The sequence below is a fragment of the Balaenoptera acutorostrata genome, chromosome 3, assembly GCF_949987535.1.
Source record: "Balaenoptera acutorostrata chromosome 3, mBalAcu1.1, whole genome shotgun sequence".
Classification (NCBI taxonomy): Eukaryota; Metazoa; Chordata; class Mammalia; order Artiodactyla; family Balaenopteridae; genus Balaenoptera; species Balaenoptera acutorostrata.
Genome location: NC_080066.1, coordinates 24,858,830 through 24,874,885, shown reverse-complemented (window position 1 = coordinate 24,874,885; position 16,056 = coordinate 24,858,830). Strand labels below are relative to the sequence as shown.

Below are 16,056 nucleotides of genomic sequence, written 5' to 3'. Positions count from 1 at the left end.
AGTGAAAAGAAGGACTAGTTCTACACCGAATCAATAGTTCTTTAAAAACACACTTTGAGGGAAGACACTCTTGAACTAAGAATCAAAAGATAAGAAAGAGCTCTATTAATAGAATGACCCCCTGGCTCTGACCACTTAATCTTGCTGTGCTTTGGTTTCTTCACTGCCAATCAAGACGAAAATAACACTAGAAACTCCATCACACGTCATTTGATGAATCTGGAATAGCATCCCCCTCAAAACATAACTTCCTGAAGCTCAATACCAGCAAACACAAAATGTCCTAACCATTTTAGCTACGCTGGCTCCTAGAGTACGTTATTTGATAAAGGTAGGTACCCAGTTTAGCGCTAAAACGTTATTTTGGTGTAGACAAAGTGCCCTGAACACTCTGACAGTGGATACTTACACATACGTATTATCATCAACATTAGTCACGCTGAACTTTTGATTTGTTCTCAGAGAAAAGTCATTACTGTGATTATCAGTCCTAACTTCCTTTTCACTGAATTCTCCTATAATTTGAAGGATATATAAGCTACAAGAACGCAAGGAGGTTTATAGGGATTATTTTCCAACACAGTTGACTGAAAGAAAGCATTTCTGCCTTGTATTACATGACTCAGACAATATTTAATCTATTTGCCAAAGAAATCATCAAATAAACAAGAAGACGTCCAAAACAGACAAAAGGTAAAGAAACTCTCCAAGTAGCTTCAAATGTGGGAGTGACTTTTCTTGTCGAGAAGGGTGCTGGATTCTGCAGAGGGGCCAATGAAGAGGGTCACCAGGCTGTTCCCCAATCACAAGGCACATCCTCAGCTTCAGACTCACAAAAAACACAAAGACAGAGCCTATTTCTTAGCTACTCAGCAATTTTGCTAACAGGCTGAATTCATCTACTAGATACATTTGTATTTCCAGATTTACGTTTAGGTACAAAAAAGAGTTTCAAGGTCAAAGTAGTACTTCAAAAGGGAGCATAAAGTGAACTTTATAGCTTATTCCTTCCTGAATTATTTCTATTTTCCAGTGTTCTGCTAGTTCATACTAATGCTTCACTATATACACTTCTATAACAATATATACATTCATATATTTCCAAGGCCGTCTTTACCATACTTCTAATATTCTTTGATCATGCTTTCCGTTCAATTCAACAAACACTTAGGAGCTACAAATGTGTCAGCAACCTTGTTCTCCAGAAAGTTACGGCCTTCCTTCCACCCCCAAATCTGGCCCATTAAGGCATCTATGAAATAATAACTGATGGAAAAGTGGGGAATTTATCATCCAGGAAAGTATCTGTGAACCTGAAACATTTCCAATCCTCTTCTGAATGATGAGTACTAATTTTTTATTTCCTTTTATCAATCTTATGAATCTAGAAATATCTGGCTGGACTCAACAATAATTTTTTAAAACATAACCCATTATTTCCCAAGATTAGAGACTCAGTAGCTTACAAAATAATCATTAAAGTGTTGCCAATGCTCCTTCTTGATTATTCTAGGATGGCCAAAACTACCTACGTGAAGAGAGATACTCTGCTAAGGGCCTCTGCAATATTTTTTAGCATTTTATAGAACAATGTCCGATGAACAACACAAGGCCATACTCAATCTCTGACTTTGTTTCAGTTGCATCAAGTCATGGATTCTACTTATTCATTCTTACCCAAAATCTTCATCTCGAAAACCATTGGGAAGCCTAAACCTCCATCTATGGGGCCATACTTGAATAAGTTACAGTACATTCCTATAATGGAATATCCATCCTGCTGCTATAAAAAAGAATGAGAAACCTCTTTATATATTTATACATAAAGATGTATATTTGAGTAAAAGAAAAGCAGGGCACAGAACACTGTGTATATTTAGTATGCTACCATCTGCTTTAAAGGGGAAAATAACATACTTATATGTGCATGAGATAAATCTGGAAGAAATGAAAAATCCTAATTCAGTGGGTGTCTGCTGGGAAAGGGCCTGAGGGACAGGAGTGGGGGGAGACAATATGACCAAAGATACTTTATGTATTTTCAGCCCTTGTGAATGAATTACCTATCTTACAACTACAACCTCGCCATCATCACAATGACAACCACACAACAAAGATATTCAGAGAAGAAAGGAGGCTCTCATACGGTATGGCCACAGAGGTCGGATTAAGGGAGGACAAGTTACCTTAAGAGGAAATTAAACTACGATGTCATTTCACCGCTACAGGAGAAAGACTTCCCATACTCACAGGGCCCATGTACCAGCATATAAAGTTGGAGGAATCACTTTGGAACCTTAAAATGGTTTTGCAATTTGCCATATCCTGAGACTCCGTCCTCAGACCAGCGCATCCCATCCACTTCCACAAAGTGCCTCTTGCCCTTCTGTCTGCAGAGACTGTATCACAGCTTAACCCAGCAGAGGATGCAGGGCACTGTGATAGAATCGGTGGCTCCTTCTATTGGGAACGTCAGGAAGAAAGAAGAGGATGGCTGTGATGATGCTGAAGTATCTTCCTAGGAACACAATCCAATCAAACTCCTCACAGCAGTAACTGCTTCATTCCCAGCAAATTAGGGATGGGAATGAGCATGGGTGAGCACCAGTGGAGATGCCGGTGGGACCAGAGCCAGGAGGGCTGTGAGGGCAGAGGCTAGGAGCAACCACGGAGGAAGTACATGATGTTCACTGACTACACTAATAGAATCCGAATGACCCCTGCATCTCAGGTGAGAGCCAGCACAGGAAGAAAGGCGAGAGGGATTGAGGGACTCGTCCAGCGCCCTCATCAAGAGTTAAAGGCCACACCAAGTTGTGATGGGCTCGAGTGTGCGATGAAAAGGTAAAGCACTGGAAGAAAGAAAAGCAAGAACTGGGTGCTGGAAACCCCACCCGCCATCCAGCCTGGGCCCTCCATCTGCAGACGGGGGTCCCCAGAACAAGATCTCAGAGATCCCTTGTCAGCTCTGGAATAAATTCCTAAGGAATCAAGAGACGGCAAAACTGTGGCTGGCAAGATCGACATGCGATAGGAAACCATCTGAAGGAAAACAGAAACGGGACTAAATGTGTGAGTGGAGGGAGAGATCCATCCACAGAATGGCAAACTCTTACAGCACTTACTCTGGACCAGATACCTTTCTAAGTGTTTCATCCTCACTACCCTAAGAGATTGGATGGTTTTCATCCCCATTTTATAGATGAGTAAACTGAGGGTCAGGAAAAGATCAAGCGGCCAGTAAGAGGGGGATCTAGGGTTCGAACCTAAGCAATCTAGCTCCAGAGCCTAAGAAAGCATTCGAGGCGGGCTCGTGAGGAAAACGTGGTCAGTCAGAAGTCACACTCAGCACAACGGCAGCTTGAAAGCCCAAACTTTCCTTTGGTTCCTGCTGCAAAGCCCTCTGGAGAGGAGATTTACCCCCCTCCAGCCTCCCACCAAAAGCCTGCCCCCGAATTCCCATTTTGCTTAAGAAAGCCAGAGCTAGGGCTGTCGCTGACCACTCAGAACCTGTGTAACTGATTGGGAGTCTTCAAAGCCTGTTCAAAGACAGCATCCACTCCTGGGCCATGTTCCTTAACTGTGCAAGAACACAGGTCCTGCTCCCACATATACCCCTATCTGCTAAAGCAGCTTCTCCCCAAAATGTCTCCTGCAGCCCATACCTCTTTTTAAAGATTTAAAAACCACCCACACTGGCTTGAAATATAATTACTTTCACATTTGCATTTTCCCTTGTTTCATTCTTACAGGTCTCTGCAAAGTGCTATTAACCACCTGACTTTATCACAAATTACAGAAAAGGCTTAAAGAGCAGTTTTCTGCGGTCTCCTAGACAGAAGAGGTTGCGTCACCTGAGTTTCTTTGCCCATTTGATCTCCTAGAGGACTTTACAAACTCTCCGTGCAAAAGAATCATCCGGGGAGGGTGACATGAAAATGCAGATTCCCAGACCCTGCTCCCAGGGCTCGGAAGTCATGGGTCTAGAGCAGCCCCAGGAATCTGCACTTTCATAGGACTCCCGTGTGTTATGATGCAGAAGGTAGTTTACTGGAACTGAACCAAGCGCACACGGAAAAAAAACTGACCAAGGAGTTTTTGAATTTTAGCTTACAAGTATAAAACATCTCACTGTCTCAAAACTCGGTTAGCCAAACAGCAGTTCTTAAGGGGCTGCTCGTATCTTAAATCACTTTCTCGTTAAGGGACACCGATTTTATTTACTCCTCGTATCTATTCAGCAAGCCTTTAGCAAGCAGAGCGCAGGTGAACTCTCATACAAACACTGTGCTGTGTGATAACAGGCAAAGACAGGAGCGCAGATGTTTACAGACACGAGGGGTCCACTCTGCTGGTGCACAAGCTCCAGGCGGGGAGGCTGAAATGGAAGGGTGCTGCCTTCTCTCTGCTCATCAACCTCCTCCACTTCCTAGGATGCGCCCAGCACAACTCGAGCACTTTATAGATAGGACTTCACCCATAACCATCCTATAAGGCAGAATCCGTTACCCTACCTTTTATGGAACTGCACGAACAAAAAAGAGAGTCTAAACTCACAAAGTGCTCAAGATCACACATCTAGGAAGCAGATGTGCATGTCGGGAGGGGGTGGCTGAATGCTGAGTTATACAATTTGAGTCTTTGCTCCGTGAGAAATACAGACTCGTTGAATATTTAGAAGGCAGGGGCTGTATTATACAGAGCTAAGCCTTACTGCTCTATGAGGATGGGAGAGAAAGCAGTTGAGAGACTACTGACATCCTAAGAGGAAGGGATGCAGACTTGGAACCAGAGTGTGGCAGGGAGAGGACAGAGATGGGGGCGGGGGGCCTGGAGTCACTACTGGTCATGGGGGCAGTGGGAGAGCAAACAGACAAGAGGATGACTTTTTGGTGTCTAACTTGGGTAGAATCATGGTGCCTCTGGGTGAGATGGGAAAGTCGAGAAGAGCAAACACAGGGGTTACAACAGTGGCCTTCGGTTGGGAAACGCAGACGTCCCCAGGGAGACGCTCTGCAGGTAGCTGGAAACAGGAGTTCTGAACGTGTTTGCTGTGAGCGCTGGGCATCTGGACACGTCAGCACAGAACTGCTGCTTGAGTCACAGAGGAAGAGGAGGTTGAATGGGAACCGGGGAAATAAAGGATGTTGAAGAGTTCTGACCTTCCCATATGAGGGAAGGAAACACCAGATGACCAATGAGTACATGGGAAAGACAAGGGCAAAAAGAGAGGGTTATGGGAAAGTGCATGCATCAAAAGTGAAAGGTCTACACCCTTACGCCAGCACTCCTAATAAGAGAGTTGGAAGCTGGCTTAGGACGCTGTAGTATCAGGTGAAGGAGGCGAGGACATGGTCCCTGCAAGCTGCTTGCTGCCTTCCAACCTTGAAAGGTGAATGAAACTGAAAGCAAGCAGAGGAAACCAGCAGAGTACAAACTGCCAAAAGATCCACCTCCCCATAGCCAAGAAGCTGGGAGCAAATCAGATACATCAGAAATGCCACTGGACAGCTGCAGAGTGTATGCGTTTCTGAAGAGGGAAAAGGAGAGATCACATCCGTCCTTGAATTGTCGCTGGTGTTTAAACACCTATGCTGAAATTCTACTTAAAGAGCCCACGCATGGCTCGCGATGGTCGTCCCCTGCAGAAATCAGGGGCCACGTCCCTGCACATTCGGTCCTTGTCAATGGGGATGTGAAGTTCACGGTGAAAGGATACGGTTCCTCAAAAACCTACCATCCAAAGTGATACACAGCTCAGACCCACAGATTGAAATTTATACACTGTGTTTTGCTCGTATTGACTGTGGAAAAATTTTATTTTCTCTAAATTTTGTTTCGGAGGGCAGCAAAAAGTAAAGATCATGAGATGCTAGTAATAACCTAAGTTGATGGTTTGAGTTAAGCTCCCTGAACTTACATTTTGGTACTTCTCCACAGACCTGACGACCTCTGGGTCATCTTCATTTTTTTGTTCTCTGTATGTTTGTTTTTAACAAACTGGAAGGGAAAGCCCCAGGAAACAAATGATGGGAGGGCCATCATTCCTTCCCCACGTTCAACGTGCAGAAACGCCATCCCAGAACCCCCTCCTTTTTTCATTTTTAACAGGCCTCCCAATGTCAAAACCAAGATTTGCTGCTCATGTTCTAAGCTCTCTATAAAAATTCCTGTAGTGGCAACAATAAAAGAGCTAAACAACCCAGTGGAAATGAAGCCTGCAGCTTGTGATACTTTTTATGACATAAAAGGAATTTTCTGCCTCAGCTAAAAGGCTGAAATACCTAATATTGGGGAATAAAGGGAATACGTATCACATCTCTTTGAAACGGGAGGAAAATGGTATTAATAATAACAGAGACAAGAGAAACCAAGGAAGGCAACGCAAAGATGTCAACCCTCTTCGTGAATTAATGCACTCTGAGAGTGAACAGAACACCCGCACCCTATTTGTCCCATAAGAAAATGATCTCCAATGAATGTAACGTGACTTGGATTGTGAGATGCAGATGTACCAGGGTGTGAGCCAGTGTGTGGGGCTATGATATGAGAGGTATTAAAACTGAATGTAATTCGTAGAATATGAATAAATGCTCGTAACTGTAGAGATGATAACCTAGAGCAGATAATTAACATAAGAGAAAACATCACAACGTCCTTTCCAAAACACAAAACTCCATCATCAGAAACGGCCCTGGCTCGCTGTCAGTGGTTTTTGAGAACTTGACATTCTTTCCAAATATGCACCCAAAATAATATTACACTAATCTCGCGTATTTGATTTATCGCTTCCTCTTCAACATCAGCTCCTTTAGAGGCACTTAAAGAACTATCTGACTTTAAAAGAAGTCAAATACTAAATTAAAATGATCATTTTAATTACTAAACGTAGTCAATTAGCCATATGTTGAAAATATTTCAAATCAATTTATTACATAAAAATAACTAACAAATTGGTATGAAGTACATTATAAATTAAGTGTCATATAAATGGTCTATAATAAGAATCACCATCATCATAAAAATAATTTAATTGCCCCAAAGTGACTGGAGTGAATCTCTAACATTTTGTCCCCAGGACTGAGGAAAGAAAACACTAAATACATAAAACTTGGAGATAATGAGAAGTAAATGCCATTAAGCTTGCTGTCATCCCTTTAAAAGGTCAATGTCCAGGAAGGGCCAAAAATCAAAACAAAACTCCCCAAAAAACCCCAAATTCAAGAAAGATCAGCAGACTGAATGAATTTTAACTTTAACTGATGAGGCAAATGCATAATGTTGACCAATAGCATCAGGTAAACAATATTCAACGGATTTTTTTTTTTTGAATTTTTTAATATGTAAGGTCTGGGAAAATGAACAATCAATTTTCTAACCTGCTTCCTAATGCTAACTAATTTTCATTACTCCCAATGAAAGCACTCCGGAGAATAAGAAAAAGAGCTGACATGAGCTGATTTACATTTATTTCTCTGCTATAAAACCAGAAGTTTATAACCAAAGAAAAAGCAAAGCTGTCAAAAATGTTACATATACCCTAGACATTGCTCATTATTCTTTTTAAGAATTGGGAAGTTGTAGGGTATGTTGAATTAAGCAACAAAGATGTCAAGAGCAATGAAACTGAACCCCAGGCACATGTTAATGGCTTAGCTACTTTCTCCATCCATAAAAATCAGGATACTCTTACTGTCTCTCTGTTAGGTAATTAACAGCTACAAAGCACTTTGGAAGTACAAACTGCTAAATAAATTATGACTGCCAAAGAATTTTAACCGTCATGTGCTAAATAAGAGTGATGAAACATGGGCCTTGAACTTTACCACTTTTGTTTTCAAATTAATCATGCAAACAAGATTCTAATCTCTCATAATATTAGGCTTAGCACAGTATTAGGTAGCAAGTTCAATTTAGGGATTCAAAATCACCGAAGGGATCTTGTTTTTCCAAGAGCAGTTGATTCAACTTTATATGCAGTAATGAAAGTAAGTTCATGTCCTACTCCAGTAGCTACAGAAATATCACCATGACACTTGTGTCTACATTTTGGCTAATTCCAACTCGAGGCCATTCTACTCGAAAATCTACTAAGTTACCAACTTTTTGAGGATTTCCTTTTATTTCAGATTGATTTTGAAATCCTAAACCATAGTTATCTTTTAAACTATTTTCTGGGAATTAACAACACACTGGACTTTCAGCTAAAATCACTGTTCTCTGCCCCTCCCAATCTCTTGGACTATAATATTTATTAGACGGTAGGCCTATCAAAGAACCTTCAGTGCTTTTTTAGACTTGTTTACTGACGAAAGAGGATAAAGATACTGGCACCAATTCTATGACCTTCCAAACTTTCTATTCCAATGCTGGTTGACCATGTCATAAAATTTAAAATCTGGACTAGGAAAGCTAACATCACTTCATTAGTCATCTACAGCATCTTATTCTTTTTCCATCTTCATTTGAAATAACTACCAAGTGCTGTGAAACTGAAAAACAATCAAACAACTAACAAACAAAAGACCCAAAGAATTTTTTTTTTTTTTTTTTTTTTTTTTTTTTTTTTTTTTTTTTTTTTAATGAGGATCTTGAATCAGATGCGTATGTTTGATTGATTGATTGATTTTGGCTGTGTTGGGTCTTCGTTTCTGTGCGAGGGCTTTCTCCAGTTGTGGCAAGCGGGGGCCACTCTTCATCGCGCTGCGCGGGCCTCTCTCGTTGCGGAGCACAGGCTCCAGATGCGCAGGCTCAGCAGTTGTGGCTCACGGGCCCAGCCGCTCTGCGGCATGTGGGATCTTCCCAGGCCAGGGCTCGAACCCGTGTCCCCTGCATTAGCAGGCAGATTCTCAACCACTGCGCCACCAGGGAAGCCCCACCCAAAGAATTTTAAATCACAGAAAGATGACACAACCTTAGAGAGCAAATTCATTTTAATTCTTCCTCATTGAAAAGATAACATCTGAAAAAGACAGTCTCCTATCTAAGCCCACAATCTGATCAAGGTTCTGCTTACAAAGCGCATGGTTCTGTGAATTATCTGGATGATTAGAAATAAAATGCAGCTCTGAAAAACAGTTTAAGCATCATTAAACAAACAAGCCTAAATTCTGCTTATTATATATTTGGGGAGAAAGTCATGTCCAGTTACTACTTTAAGGAAAAATTAAACATCTGCGAAAGAAACCAAAGTAAAGGGTATGATTCACAGTAAAATGCAAACATATAATTTTATCCTCTTAATAACCAAGACCTCAAATACCAAGTTTCAGTGACTCATATTAATTTAATTGTGACATTAGCTTTTATAATCAGAGATGTACAAAGACCACTGTGCTCCAAACATAATTATCGCACCAGAGTCTCATTTCATGAAATTATCAGTTAAGATGAGAGCCTCTGAACAAATTCATATCTGATTAGTTTCACTTATTTAAGAACGCTGAATAATTTAAGACAGTTGAAATAAAAGGAAAGCAAAAGGGGCACTTCTGAGCAGTGCTGAAGTCATCTGCACCCTGCCCTCTCCAGGTGGACCCTGAATTCAGAACGATCATGAATTGTGAGTACCTTCCAGGTGAAGCCACATTAACCTCCCCTTCACAGCAGTGACAGAGGCCACGCAGAGTTCTCCCGGATTCCTGGGGTTCACAGCTTCAAGCTTCATGTTCTGTGTGAAGCCCCGGCTGAATGATGTCTGAAAGGGAAACAGAACTGACACTGAGCCAGCAGAGACCACAGCCAGATAATGCGCAGCAAGAGAGTGGCCAGCTGGCATGGCAGAAATGTACACACGCGCACGCACACGCGCACATGCACGCACACAGATTTACTGATAAGACAGACAGGCGAGTGCACATGCTTAGTCTTTCCCCACCATCCATGAGGAAAGAACCACACATCCTTCGCTTGTTTCCCAGAAATGAGAAGTACGCTGGGCACACAGCAGGTGCCTAACAATATCTGCTGAATGAGCGCGAGGGTGAGTCCGTTCTGGCTTCCCAGTTCCATGTGCGTCCTTCCAACCTCGGAATCACTGTGGTACCAATCACTCCTCCCACGTCCCTGTGCTCCTCACTCACGTCCTCCCGGGCGTATCTGAGGGTGAAAGGAGACGGCGACCTCCACCTGGGATCGTCTCCTTCAGCAGGATGTCTGTCCTCTAGCTTTTCTTTTGGTGCAAGGTCTGCTGGTGATGAATTCCCAGTTTTCTTTTATCTGAAATGGTCTCTACTTTCCCTTTGTTCTCTGTTTATTTTTATTTATTTTTAAAATTCATTTTTAAAAATTCACATAGAGGGAAATTCACTTTTTGGTGTGCTGTTCTAGGAAAGCAGGGCTGTCAGATGAATGTACACAATCATGCAGCCATAACCACCATCAAGACACAGAGTGTGCTGTCACCCCCAAAATGCCCTTGCACCAGCCCTTTGGTGATCAATCCCTCCCAGACCCCCAACTCCTGGAACACCGATCTGCTTTCTGTTCCTGTTAATTCCACTTTTTCTATAATACCATCTAAGCGGAATCCTACCCTACTTAGCGTTGTCAGTCTGGCTTTTTTCACTAAGCTAAGTGCATCTGAGAGTCAGGCTATCACACGGATGGGTACCTCATTCTACTTTACTGCTGAGTAGTTTCTACAGATGCACCATGATTTATCTATCCATTTACCAGCTGAAGGACAGCTGAGTTGTTTCCAGGTTTTGGTAATTGTGAATAAAGCCACTATGGACATTCAAAGCCAACTTGTTGTGTAAGCATAAGTACATTAAGCTGCTCAGGCTGCCACAGCCAATACCATGGGCCGGGTGACTTAAACAGAAATGTATTGTCTCATGGTTCTGGAGGCTGCAAATCCAAGATCAAGCTGTGAGCAGGGTTAATTTCTTCTGAGGCCTCTCTCCTTGGCTTGAAGACGGCCATCTTCTCCCTGTGTCTTTACATGGTCTTTCCTCCATGTATGTGGCCTATGTCCTAATCTCCTTTTCTTATAGGGACACCAGTCATATTGGAGAAAGGCCTACCCATGTGACCTCATTTTACCTTAATTACTTCTCTAAACACTCTAAGTACAGTCACATTTTGAGATACTGAGAATTAGGGCCATAACACATGAATTTTGGGGGGACAAAATTCAGCCTCTAACACTAAGTTCTCTAGAAACGGAAGGATTGCTGGACCATATGGTAAATGCACATTTCTAAGAAACTGACAAATTATTTTCCAATATGCCATTTTGCACTCCCACCAGCAGTGTATGGAGTTTCAGTTGCTAAACATCCTCACCAGCATGTGGTATTACCAGTTTTTCAAATTTTAGCCTTTCTAATAGGTAGGTCTAGTGGTATCCCATTGTGCTTTTAACTTTCATTTTCTCTGTAACCAATGAGGTTCAGCACTTTTTCACGTGTCTGTCACTTGTACAATCTTCTTGGATGAAATGTCTTTTTATCTTCAACCCAGAAGTATATTTTCGCTGGATACAGAATTACAGCTTTCTTCTTTTAGCATTCTAAAGACATTAATTCACCATCTCTTAGTCTCCATTGTTTCTGATGATACGTTTGTTGTTATTTAAATTGCTGTTCCTGTATAAGGAATGTATCATTTTTCTCTTGATGCTTTGAAGATTTTCTTCTTTATGTTTGGTTATCAGCAATTTGACTAGGTTGTGTTTCTTTGTATTTTTGTTGCTTATTCACTGAGCTTCCTGAACCCATTAATTTAGGTCTTTCAGCTACTGTGGTAAATTTGGAGTCATTGTTTCTTCATCTATTTTTTTTCTTCCACAATCTCTGTGGCCACATCTTCTGAGTCACCAAGTACACATGACATGGTTGCTCAGATCCCCGGGATTCTATTCATCTTTCCCTCCCTTCCTTCCAATCATTGTTTTCCTCTCTGTTCTTCAGATAGGATAATTTCTATTTTCAAGGTCATGAACTCTTTGCTCTGTCATCTCTATTCTGCTATTAAGCCCTTCCAATGAATTTGCTTATCTTGGATATTGTATTTTTTAGTTCTAAAATTTCTCTTTTTTATGCTCTCTACTTCTGTTCTGGCACTTCCTATCTTTTTATTCATTACAAGAATATTTTCCTTTACATCAATGGTTCGAAACTTTAGAGTGTATCAGAATTATCTAGAGAGCTTTTTAAACACACAGCCTGCTAAGTCTCACCCCAAAGTTTGTGATTCAGTTGATCTGAGGTGAGGTCAGCAAACCTGTATTTCCAACAAGTTCCCAGGAGATGCTGAAGCTGCTGGTGCAAAGACTACACTTTGAGAACCACTGATTTACACCACGGAGCTTAGTTGTAATAGGGGCTTTAAAATACTTGTCTGCTAATTTCAACATCTGGGTCATGCTGGATTTAGTCTGTGTTGATTTATCTTTTCTACTGAGAGTGAGTCTGATTTTCCTATTTCTTCATGCATTGAGCAACTCTGGACTGAAACCTGGATGTTTTAAATATATATCACAGAGACTCTGGATTGTGTTATATTCCTCCCAAGAGTGTTGATTTTTCTGTTTTAGCAAGCAATTAACTTGGCTGGACTCAAACTACACACTCTGTCTCTTGAGAAGCAGCTCAAATCTCAGTTCAGTTCTTTCATCCTGAGCAAGGCTTCTTGGAGTTTTCCTGGCACATACATGGTTCAGGGATTGCTTAAAGATTTAGGCAGAGTTTATACACTGGATTTGTGGTCTCCCCTCCTGCCTCTTCCCTGTCTGAGTCTTCCCTCACTTTCCAGTAGCTGTGGTTGCCCAAATTCTGTTATCTGGTTCATCAGGCCAGAAAGACCTTGAATTTTATATCACTGTTTTCATTATTCCCTATGTTGTCAACTGTGGCTGATCTTAAGCCAAAAGTCTATGAAAAATGGGTGACCACTCCTGCTACTACTTTCTTCCAAGCATCTGTTCCCCTCTAGAATCCTTCTGCTTTTGTTCATTTTCCATGTCTCTCAGGTACTAGTTTTGGTATTCTGCCCAGAATTTATAGCTGTTATCTGCAGGGGGATCAATTCAGTATGAGCTTACTCAGCCAATACTAGAAGCAAAACTCCCTCCTAACACTTTAAAAATAAATATGAAACTTTCCAAAATTACCCACTACTATAAATTTTTTTATCAGACATTGCAATACTATATAAATGTATCTACTTTGAAATACATAAACTGAGATAAACAGGTTCCTGTAAGAGAGATTACATCTTTATATGACTCATGGAAAGAAACCAAGGTAATTCACATTTCCATGTCTTTTTATAGAAGTTAAGTTGAAAATGCAATTATATTTTTATGTTACCAGAACAAAATTATCCAATGTATGTTGAGAAACCAATATGCTCCTTTCCTTTATGTTTCTTCAGAAAGCGAAATCAAAGGAATTCTAGGTTGGCTGTTTTTCTGCAAGTCCTCTGGCCTCATTCATGCATATTGGGTATTGAGTTTCTTTTTGATGACATGACTCGATACACTGCCTGAAAAGCCTCTAAGTAAGTTAAAATGCATTTTATCCTACTTAATGAGGGAAATCTACAACCATGTAACCTATTTTCATTTCAACTCACTGCCCGAGGATAATTTATAAAGGATCAATAGCAAAACTGTTACCTTTGAGTTTATTTTACTAAGCATTTGCCTGTGTCAATCCATCTCAGAACCGCCTCGGATTGTTAAACATCCCCAGGGAAACATCTTCCATGCATCCACTTCCACACTACCCCTCCTCTGGTACACACGAGACATGTGATTAAAAAATGAATTCATGATAAGCATTCCATTAAAGAGCACTTGTAGCCTGTTAACATCATCCAGCAAAGTACCAGTAATGCAATGCACGTGCCACCAGGCAGATAACAATCCTGTCGATTAAATAAACGGACAGCAAGAAACAAAGGGGGGCATCTTTGTAACAAGTGCATTCCTAATGAATACGCCAGCATTTTCATTAATACAGATTTCATCTTGGTAGCTGAATCGTGAAAGCTCAGAGGCCACCTGGGGATACGGCTCCTGGCTCCACTATAAAGATCCATTTGGACAACGGCTGGCTGATGGGAGCAGAGAACAGATAAAAAGACACCTTGGGGGAACCACATTGTCACAGAAGAAATAACTCCCTAAATCCAGAACAAGGGGGAGATGTGAGGAGTTTCTTCCCAAGGCTAAAGAGTTAGGGAAGGCCGATCTCCCGTCTGGAAGAAAGCACAACCTCAAAGGGGTTTGAGGATGCAATGAAGAGTTTCCACAATCGCAAATAAAAGGCAATGAGGCCAGCAGATTCCATGACAAGTGATGTCAACGCGGTTCGAAGTGTAGTAAGACTCCAGTGGACTTAAAATGCCTTAAGAGCTAACCAGCTGCTGTTCCCATGGTGGCAGGTCGCACAGCTGTCTCCACACCACCTCACACCCTTCATACAGCTCTTTCAACGCTTCAGAAAAGCTACCTTTGTGAAAGGCAATGTCATCCAGTAGAAGAGTTCATTCAATCATGTAAGGAGCCCTGATTTCCAACCCTGCCACTGACGTGTTTCCGTATTTATGAGCACAAGCTGACCTCGTCATCAACCTACTTAATTCTCCAAAATCTGATTATGATTTATGCTCAGTGTTGAGCTTCTCTCTATTAAGCCAGCTCTTCCCATCAGAAAGCGTTGCCAACTGAATCCCTGGAGTAAAAATTATCGGTGGGGCAGCAATGAATCAGCAGCTCTAGGCGCACGTGCCCAGAACACAATTCTTTGGTGTGGGAGCACATTGCACTGTAGTATCTGGGGTCTCCAACCGGAGGACTGCATCTTTTTTCTTAGCATAAAAAATTAACTCTCATAACTAAGTGCATGTTAAACATACGAGGCTATACATCTCTGCCTCACTCTCAAAACGAAGGTGTTAATTCACATCCCTTTTTAGTTCCTACGGTTGATAAAGTTTACATGAATAATTTGTAAACTATTTTATACAACAAACTCCTATAAATAAGCAAGTACACACATGTTTGAACACACACACACACACACACGCACACGGAGTTATTTTATCTGTCTCTGTGCCGATAAGCTGTATTTGAAGAAGGAGGTGGCTTAAAGTAAGCACAGCAGAAAACTGTTGGGTTAGTATCTTATTACTTTAATCCAATAAAAAATTTAGGAACATATTTTAAGAATATACCTCAGGAGCAGAGAATCGCCCATTCAATGAACTTATCAATATCACACTCCAGAGCAAGTGCACAGCTAATGGTGGCCCTGCTGGCTGTCTGTCCACCAAACTCTGTCCTCCCCCTGCCAGTGTACAGGCTCAAGGTGGGGGAACAGCCCAGCCAGGGCACACTGCCTATTCTCACTCATGGCGTGGTGCAGCCGAGTGACTAGTTCCCAACGACAGAAGGCGACAGAAGTAAGATGTAATATGTGTCAGTATCAAGCTACAGTGTCTAGAACTAGGGTTATCTTCTCCTGGTTCTCTTTTCCTATCTGCTCACTAGATTCAGATGACGAAGCCGAGTACAGACCTAGACCAAGGCTCAGCGCAAGGAGAAGAACCACCTGCTAATCAGGAACAACCTGGACCGTCCATAGGTGAGAGAGAAACTTACGACATGTTTAGTAGTCAATCTGTCACTACAGCCCAGCGTCGCCCTAATTGACACAAAAACGGAAAGCAGGACTTTTCAAAACTGGCGAAAGGTTTAGGATCCCATGGTACAGGGTAGCACTCTAACCTCATCTTATTCAATAAATAAAAAGCAACTTTTACAACTTACACAACTCAAGGTGGACAACATTTATGAGAAAAGGCGTAGCAAGAACCGGGCTCCTTACGTTTCTGAAGCAGAAGGGAGGCGCTTCTTCTGTCCCATGCTGCTTGTGATAATCTGCCCAGTCGAAGTCCTGGCCAGAGTAACCTGTGCGTGAGAAAATGCAGATAAAACGCATTAACCAAGCCGCATCTCAGACCAGTGAACAGCGCCAGGGTGTGTCAGGAACTTAAAGTAATAAGGGCGGCAAGTATAGGCCCCCTCCCCAAAAGGTGAAGCCC

General features: G+C 41.8%; 1 protein-coding gene across 6 annotated transcripts in view; it reads right to left on the bottom strand.

The window, feature by feature from the left end:
• SFMBT2 (Scm like with four mbt domains 2) overlaps nucleotides 1–16,056 on the bottom strand; it is a 224,681-nt gene that overhangs the window by 45,689 nt on the left and 162,936 nt on the right. For all 6 annotated transcript variants that reach the window (XM_057544328.1, XM_007167433.2, XM_057544331.1 and 3 more), the window contains 2 exons: nucleotides 15,840–15,922; nucleotides 9,571–9,697 (listed from right to left, as the gene is read on the bottom strand). In XM_057544328.1, coding sequence (XP_057400311.1) covers nucleotides 9,571–9,697; nucleotides 15,840–15,922 — 210 coding nt within the window. The remainder of the gene's footprint in view (nucleotides 1–9,570; nucleotides 9,698–15,839; nucleotides 15,923–16,056) is intronic.